The sequence below is a fragment of the Macaca nemestrina genome, chromosome 10, assembly GCF_043159975.1.
Source record: "Macaca nemestrina isolate mMacNem1 chromosome 10, mMacNem.hap1, whole genome shotgun sequence".
In the NCBI taxonomy this organism is placed as follows: domain Eukaryota; kingdom Metazoa; phylum Chordata; class Mammalia; order Primates; family Cercopithecidae; genus Macaca; species Macaca nemestrina.
Genome location: NC_092134.1, coordinates 76,416,580 through 76,425,601, shown reverse-complemented (window position 1 = coordinate 76,425,601; position 9,022 = coordinate 76,416,580). Strand labels below are relative to the sequence as shown.

Genomic DNA, 9,022 nt, shown 5'->3' with positions numbered 1-9,022 from the left:
AGCCTATATGCCTAACTCCCACTAAGTCTGAGCAGAACCAACTCTTATAGCTTTCATGACCCAAAGAAAGTCCCTAGACTCTGCTTAAGTGTACCCCGTTTTAAGCCCTATAGATAGATAATTTTGAAAAGTCAAAGAGATGACTCACTGGAAAAAGGGTCTAGGCTCTGGGGTGGGAGCATTTTTGACCTCTGGCTATAAAGCTGACATAAGTAATACTAAGGTGAGTGTTCCCTCCTTTCACCACCCCCCCATATAGCTGTCATTCCAAAGTGGCCCCAAGTCAGGCTGTAGGAAGACAGAACTTTCACTAGAATGAAAGGACTGCAGGAAGTGGCCTCTGGCTCTGTGGCCCTGTCCCTACACTGCCTTGGGAAATCTATGTGTCGATGTTTTATCAGTGCAATTCAGGGGCATAACCAAGGCCCCTGTACCAGGCTAAGATAAGGAGCCTGAGGATTTCACTGGCTGTTCCATTAGGGTATAGAACCCCCCTTGGGATGACGGGCTGTGATAGTTGACATCTCAGATTAATAAAAGACACCCATACCCATGCATATACCACATGTAAGTGCCTTACACATTCTGGGGACTGTTAAGTCAGAGCTGCAGGGGCTGGTAACAGGCATATTAGAGAAGAGTCAGAGGAAATAATGTTTTCCCTTTATAATAACTAAGGCAGCCAGTTAACAGTGAAGATATCTGCTCCTCTCTTTCTTGGCCTCAGTAGTAACTTCCCTGTCCACACCCTGTCCTAGCTGGATCAAGTTCTGTTTGCTTGTCCACAGCCCTGCTAAAGTGTAAACTCTCTGTATGAGTCATCATTTCATCCCTAGGATCTGTCACAGAACCCAGGCTCAGCATTTGGAGACAGAAAAATTGTATAGTGTTATAGATTCATCCTCCTCTGTGGCTGGGTCTCTGCACAGCCTTGGTCCTCACCTCCTTCTCTAATTAAGTAGGGTCAGATTCAGGAATGGATGTCTCCCAGGCCCATCCTAGTAATACAAGTCATTCTGAATATATTTTTTCTTTTTCTTTTTCCTTTTTTGTTTTTTGTTTGTTTGTTTGAGACGGAGTTTTCTGCTCTTGTTGCCCAGGCTGGAGTGCAGTGGCGTGATCTCAGCTCACTGCAACCTCCGCCTCCTGGGTTCAAGCGATTCTCCTGCCTCAGCCTCCCAAGTAGCTGGAATTACAGGCATGCACCACCACGCCCGGCTAATTTTTGTATCTTTAGTAGAGATGGGGTTTCACCATGTTGGTCAGGCTGGTCTCGACCTCTTGACCTCGTGATCCACCCACCTCAGCCTCCCAAAGTGCTGGGATTACAGGCGTGAGCCACCAGGTCCAGCCTGTTTTTTCTTTATCTAAAACTGGTCTGTGAAAATATTTATGTGTTAGAAACCATCTTCCAAATTCATGTGTTTATTTTAATTACTAAATAAATCTGATACTCATTGTGCAAAGCACTGTGTAAGGCACTGTTCACGAAATAGATATATACAAAAAGATATATAAAGTTATTTACATTTAAATATGAAGTGTGTGTATCATAAGTATGTGTGTATTTACCATGTAGCTGGAAGAGTCAAGGGACAGAAAAACCCACTAACCAAATGAGTAAACACACACATCACATCATCCATATGAAAAAATCCTTTATTGTTGAGGAGTAGAGAGAGACATTATATTTTTAATGTAGGACACTACAGGAACTGTAGGGGATTCTATAGTCAATGCCCATTGGGATTGGGGATATTCGCTATGCAGTTTCCACACCAGGGTCAGGTAGAAAAGACGGAGAAGGAGTCAAAGCACAAGAATGTTACAAGAACAGGGAAGAGAAAGGGTAACAGGAGTGTGTGCACCTGGGGATTGGGACAGGGAAACAGGTCTTCCTAATGCAGTCCAGGAGTCCGGAAGTGGAGTGCTGAGGACAAAAAACAAACAAACAAACAAAAAACACTGAAATCACATCTTATGTCCTGTAAAAAAAAAAAACTCCCACTAAAACCTGCTGGGGCAGCAGGAGAGAAGGGGAGGGGCATTTGTGCGAGAGGAAAGAACAAGAGTCTTGACCCTCAGCCTGCCCTGCAGGCTTTGGGCCTAAGGATGGAACTCTCCTAGCAGCAGGTACTTGCACCTTCCCAGCTGCCATATTCACATTACTCTACACACCTGTGTGCATGGCCAGTGGGGCCCATGCGGACCAAAGAAGTAGGAACTAAGTTCATGCCATCCTGGCACCCCCATGAGCCAGACATACACACAGCCCTGTCCAAGGTGCCCTACTAGGAATGCTCCCCTTGCCTTATCCAGTTCCTCCTCTTCCCAGAAACCTCCTAGAGAAAGGACAGGCCCAGGGATTACTTCCTTTTGCTTTTTTTTTTGAGACGGAGTCTTGCTCTGTTCCCCAGGCTGGAGTGCAGTGGCAGCGCGATCTCGGCTCACTGCAAGCTCCGCCTCCCAGGATCATGCCATTCTCCTGCCTCAGCCTCCTGAGTAGCTGGGACTACAGGCGCCCGCCACCGCGCCCGGCAAATTTTTTTGGTATTTTTAGTAGAGATGAGGTTTCACCGTGGTCTCGATCTCCTGACCTTGTGATCCGCCCGCCTTGGCCTCCCAAAGTGCTGGGATTACAGGCGTGAGCCACCGCTCCCGGCCTACTTCCTTTTTCAACAGTTTCACATGAATGAAATCAGATGACACAATGATCTTTGCTGATCCATCTCATGTAATCTTTAAATGCCGGCTCCCAGAAACCTTATGTCCTATTCTGCCTGACACCTAACAGGTTGGGAATGCTCCCTCAGTGGTAAGATTATGAAGGCTGCAATTATGGGTCCCTCTGAAAGAGCCTGGATGCACAAACAAGCATTAAAAGTAGATTTCCACAATACACTTGTTTTTGCCATTTGTATAAAATGCTATAGCAAAATTGCACTGTAATTATCTTTATGGCCAGTGCATAACGCTGGAGGAGAGTATGTCATCCAGATATAGCTGCTTGTATAATTATCTGGCCGTCGGCAGGACTGAAATAACCATCTAATGAGAGCAAAATGATACAGTAACTACCATGTAATCAGCGAGTTACAGTTATTATAGCTCTTTGTGCCCTCTCACCCAACACTAAATGGGGGGCCAGACCCAGTCTCTGGTCCCAGGAATTCATGCACAGGCAGCATCATCAAGCACCAGCTCCTTGGGTCTTGGGCATGCCACCTTGAGACCAATGAGTATGGGTAACAGGGACACAGGAAGAAGGCAGGAGGCTATTCATGATTAAGAGCCTTTCCAATCCCTCTCCCTCTCGTTTTCACTCCCCCCGCCCCACTTCTTTGGAAGCTAGTGAAAAGAAAGCCATTGGCAGAGCTGCTATTGCTATGTGTGGTAAGACAGTGTCAAGGCGGAAGGTTCGTGTTTTGACTAGACACTTCCCTGGGGGACTCTCACACTCGCATACCAAGTGAGGAATCTGTCAGCCCACTCAGGCCTGGGGTCCAGACAGAGCTAGTCAGGGGAAACATTAGGACATCCCCCACACCCCCCAGACTGGGACAATTATTATAAAATTGGCACACAGCACTATGCACCCGGCACTGTTCTGAACACTTTATCTATATTCAATCCTCAAAACCACAACCCTGCGAGATACTATTATCACTTTTATTTTTCAGATGAGGAAACTGAGGCACAGGAGGGTATGTAACTTTGCCAAAAAGATACAGATAGAGTGGCAGATCCAGGATTCACATTGAGGCCATGTTCCTATTCATTACGCTAAAGAGAGAGATTCAGATATGGTTTCCTGCTACTCCCATTAGATTTCAGAGCTCCTTACATTTCTTCCTGAATCATCCTTGTGTATGACTACCCTCTGGACCCAGTAACCCAGGATTCTGAGTGATCCAAAAGGCTCAGCCTGCCTGGGAGGCAAATGCTTGCCTGTGAATTGGTTGTGGTATTTGTAATTATCAGATAATAATCTCTCCATCTTTTTGCATAGATCACAAAAGAATGAAGTCCAAACAATAGAAGTTACCCATCAGAGAAGCCCCTCTCTCCTCATCTCCCAACACTCACTCCTGCTCAATAGTCAGCTGAGGTCCATGATCCAGAGGAAAAAGATGAAAGACGGGAGGATGTGTACACACACACACACACACACACACATATACACATGCCTCTAAGTGTCTTTGTGTTTGACCGACAGTGTGCTGGGCACTGGCAGTGTATTTCAGGGCAAATCTATGAGCTTTAATACCTGTAGCATGTGAGGAAATGCACAGCTGGCAACCCCCACAGCCCCCTCCCCAGTCCCCTCTCCGCTCTCTAATGAACAATCCTTACTTCATTCTGCTCTCAGGGGATACTTGAGGGTGCCAGAGCTGGGGACGTTCTCTTGATTCACATCAGTAGGAGAGTCTAGGGTAAAGCGAACAGTGTAAATAAGAGGGATCTTTCTGAATGTGAACTACACCCTGATCCAACAGCAAAGGGCTGGCTATGAAGGGCAGCGTTCAAAGACAGAGTTGGGAGACTGGGGAGAAGCAGAGTCTCCCTGTCCTTCCTCCCAACTACAGCAGGTCTACCTTATAAAGGTCTCTGCTCCTCTGTTCCCAGGGAAGGCTTGCCTGTGGATCCAAGCTGATTGGGATGAAGGGGCCGAGGAACCCTCACTGAAGGTAAGAAAGGTCCTGTCTTTCCCTCTGGTGAATAATATGGGGCACGTGACTTCTATCATACTCTGCCAGTACCCTAAGGCCTTCCACTATACCCCCACACACTCCTACCTGGCTTGACGCTCCTCTTGCCCATCAGTCCCACGAAGAAGTCATGCATGTCACCTGCAGAAAAGGGCCAACATTGTCAGCAGTGATTATGAGAAAGTGATGCATCTTCCCAGACATGGGTCAATACTTCTGAGACTGGGTTTCTGGTCTCTGTTCCTTTTTCTTGTCAAAGCATGACTCCTCACAGTTAGCACGTGTCTCCCCTAAACCCACTCTCTCTGCCCACCTTTCCTTCCTCCACATTTCAAGAATTTTCTGCTCTAGCAGGTGCCTGACTTGGAATCTTCAGGGCCACCAAGAGATCCTCTTGTTTTCCAATGACCAACCAGCAGAGGGAGAGTCCACTATGCCCCTCACACCAGCTTCCTCCTAGTTCTGGATGGCCTCTCCCTTTCAGGAAAGGTTGGCTGAGCAGTGGGAGCTGGCATATTGTTTGTACCAGGTGAGAAGGGGCTGGACAAAATGGCCCCTGGGCCCAATGCCCCACAGAGCTCTGGGAAAGTGGCAAGAGATAGGGAGGGAGAAGAGGCTACTCACGTTTTTCGGGAGATTTTGATTCCTTAGGATCTGTGAAACCAAGAACAAATGTCTAAATGGGGAGTGAAGGTGGACAGTGATGAGAGGGGGTTCAGATCACAACCCTCACCGATTCACTAAGCTATCCCCCATCTCCCTCCCATCTGAAAGGATCTCCCAGGCCTCTCATCTTCAGAATCCTGCCCCTCACTCCCCTCTCTCCTAGGGCCGCCTCCTACCTGTGCTAGCCTGGCTCATGGCTTTGAGCAATCCCTCCAGAGATGAGTGGCTTTTGAAGAGTCTCTGGAGTAGCTGGTAGAGATCGAGATCCCTCTAGGGAAGAAACAAAGAGGGCTGAGGCAGGAGGCTCCCACCCGGATCCACTCATCCTTTTCCCACAAGAAACAGCCTCTTCCTGAGCCCATCCTGAATCCGATACCCGATTTCTTTCAGAATTTCCTCTGGTTCACACTGGACGAGAAGTAGGTGCTCCAGGAGCGACCTGTGGACCAACAGCAACACCAGCACTATGCAGAGCCTGTTAGAAATGCAGACTTTTGGTCCTACCCCAGACCTCCTGAGACAGAATCTGCATTTTAAGCAGCCCCCTAGGTGATTCACAGGCATGGTGAGGTTAGAGGCGCACATCTGCCCGATTCCCCCACTCTGCACGATGTCCACGGATGTTTCTCTCCCTGTTTTCCACCGCCTCTTTCTCTATTCTCCATGGCTTTCTGCCTCTAGTTTTCTCTCCCTCTCCCTTTTCGGCCCTAGGTCTAGAATTCCAGGAAGGCAACATGCTCAGAAGGCATGTCTTCTCTCCACAACTGAACCCCAAGTTCTAGAGCTGCTGCCCAGCACGGGCTCTTGATTGTCCCTGTGAATTTTTTTTTTTTTTTTTAGCAACTTGGGCACAGCAGGGTGGTGGGCACACACCACACAGCCAGTTAATTGCAACTGCAGAGAAACAATAACAATGATCATGGCTGGAGATTTTCACCTCAAATCTCAAGTCTTGGCAGTGCCTCTCTTTCCAGAAGCCATGCATCCTTGGGCTGTTGTGCACACACAGAAGTGCATTTACACAGAACGCACCCCCACACATACCAACGCAGTTGCCTAGGCACACCTATATACTATCCTCTTCCTGCCCCAATTTTTCTCATCCTTACAGACTCTCAGGGAGAAGGGGTAGGATGGCAATCCCTCTCATTCATTGACCAAGAGGGCAGAGGGGACATCTCATTGGCCAAAGTCCTGAAACACGTTTGTCTCAGAAAAACCCAGATATTCTAACTATCCTGGGCTGGAACTTTGTGACTCCAAACGGTGTCCAGCCCATACTTGGCACTCCCTGGGCCTGGGTGTTTTTTTTTTTTTTTTTTTTAATGGTTCTGGCCTTTTGGATATGGCACAACCACTGCCACCTGCAAGGCTACCCTGGCAATATCTCCCTTGGCCCAGCATGTGGCGTTCAGGCAGCCACTTTTCCCAAATTGTTGAATACTCTGCCCACCTCCTGTAATGAGATGCTAAACAGATTTGAGCTGAAGAGGCAGTTAAACTTCATGCATTGAATTTCTAATAAGTCCCACCCGTAATCATCTTAAAAGCATTTGTACCGATGTAATTGCTGTCATTTCAAAACCTTGAAAAGACTCCCTCCCTATTCTCCCCCTGTATCCCTACCCTGACAATTCCTATTCTTTTTCGTAGAGGAACTGTGGAAATCGAGGTTCAACCTGGTTTTTTTGCTGTTGTTGTTTTCCTATCCTGACTAAGCAGAGGATAGAGGCAGGCAAGGGAGAAAAGAGAAGGAAGGGGTTGGGATCTTAGAAGCACCTGAGGTTACTGGGAGTGGATGAGCAAAAGATAAGGGAATTTATTTGCATTTTGAAAATAAAACAATATACATAACTGATAGGTAAAATAGCACACAAATGACCATTTGGGAAAGAAATTCTGACTGTTTCATACCATCCAGGGAGTAGAAGGGATCTGTCCCTTGCAAAGGGGTCTGAGGTAGACCATAGAGAGCCTTAGACCACCCTAGCTCACCCCTCACAGTACCATCCAATCACCAAGTCTCCCATCAATCAACCTACCAAACAACATATTTGTAGGGCACCTTTTATGTACAAGGTGTCAAAGACATGCAGAGATACAGAGACACAAACACAGCTGGAGATAGTGGGAACATGAAAGGACCAGAGAAACAAAGAAATTGAAAGGGAGGAAAAATGCTCTCTGATGGACAACCCACCCACCCCAGCTTCCTCACTACAGCTGTCCAGACAGGCAGAGTCCCAGGTTCCCGTGATGTCCCCAGTACTCTGCCCGGTGAGATTTACCTTGCTGTGGCCCCCACCAGGAACCATCTCCTCCTGTGGCTCCTTACAGACAGCCCCAAAGCTCTGAGCTAGGCTGAAGGTCAGGATGGCTGTGAATAGCAGCATGATCCTCATGGTGCCTGGGAGAGCAAAGGGACAGGACTCAGGTAAGGGAGAGAAGAGGAAGATACAGCGTGGGTGAAGGCACAAGAGACATTCATTACCAGCAGCTTGGCTTGACCCTGCTTCCCCAGCCCCCAACTCCACTGTCCAAGCCCTGGTCTGGAGAGAGGGTGGAAAGTATTTCTGAGAAGGGGGTAGAGCCCTTGGGCGTAGTTTCCCTGCTCCCTCATCAGACATCTCCCCCGGAGATGTGCAGTGCTATAGTGGTGCCGGGGGACTCTAGCTCCCAAGGAAGATGGTAGATTTATAGGACATGGACTGGTCTGTTTCCTTAGTGAGCTGGAGGAGGGATCCTGGATGCTATTTTCCAGTACTAGATAATCCCAAGACTTAGGCAAAAACTTTCTGGTATGAAAGAATGAGTCTATAGCCAAAGGCTCCAAACACTAACCAGCTCTCGGCCCTACAGGTGCTTTCTGCTCACCTTCCCAGTCCCCTGCTCCCCTATCAGAGGCTGCCATCTGCTTTATTCCCTCCTGACGCTGGCTCCTGTCCCCTGGCGCCAGCTCCAGTCCATCCATCATTCTCCCGACCGCCTACCTGTGGAGCAGCTCTGTGCCAGGGGCTGGGTGGTCTGGCAGGATCAGGGAACTGGCTGGGAGCGCTGCCTGCTACCCTCACACACTGGTGCTGCCGGTGCTGCTGCAAAGAGAGAAACCTAGTGGAGGGGATCTAGGAAGGCTGCAGTCACTCAGTCCCAGCTCCCTGATAAAGGCTCTGGGTGGGTCTAGGGGAGCTGAGGGGAGGGGCTGAGAGTCACCAATCCCAGGGTGGCTGGAGGGGAGGCGGGGAGGCTGCCGGGGGGAGGAGGATGCAGAAGCAGCCACACACACAACACACACATACCCCACAGACCCAGCAATAAGCCCATTTCCTAACAGCACCCGAGCTGGCTGCTGTGTATGGTTTGACACTGTACAATACCCCAAAATAAAGGCCTCAACAGCAGCCTCAGAAGCAGAAGTTTTTATCTGACCCCCTCCTGTCCTCTTGTCACTCAGTTACATTCTCCCCCAAGACCAGCTATAAAAACCAGAACCCTTTTTCCCCACAGCCAGCCATAAAACCTAAAATTACTCTATGTAAAAACTGGCCAAAAAAATTATCTGACCAGCCGAGAGTGGTGGCTCACGCCTGTAATCTCAGCACTTTGGGAGGCCAAGGCGGGCAGATCACGAGGTCAAGAGATCAAGACCA

The 9,022-nt window shown here is 48.6% G+C and overlaps 1 protein-coding gene across 2 annotated transcripts; it reads right to left on the bottom strand.

Moving 5' to 3' along the window:
• Positions 1-1,645: 1,645 nt before the first annotated feature.
• On the bottom strand, positions 1,646-8,530 carry LOC105474121 (tachykinin precursor 3). 2 transcript variants are annotated; one of them, XM_011728519.2, is made up of 7 exons: positions 8,366-8,529; positions 7,664-7,782; positions 5,552-5,645; positions 5,334-5,363; positions 4,797-4,850; positions 4,354-4,428; positions 1,646-1,930 (listed from the first exon to the last, which is right to left on the bottom strand). In XM_011728519.2, the coding sequence occupies exons 2-6, from the start codon at positions 7,775-7,777 to the stop codon at positions 4,355-4,357; spliced, it is 366 nt and encodes a 121-aa protein (XP_011726821.1). In that variant the 5' UTR covers positions 7,778-7,782; positions 8,366-8,529; the 3' UTR covers positions 1,646-1,930; position 4,354. The 2 variants fall into 2 exon arrangements, with proteins under 2 accessions (XP_011726821.1, XP_011726822.1); XM_011728520.3 differs by lacking the exon at positions 4,354-4,428 and having other exon boundaries at positions 8,366-8,530.
• Positions 8,531-9,022: the final 492 nt, after the last annotated feature.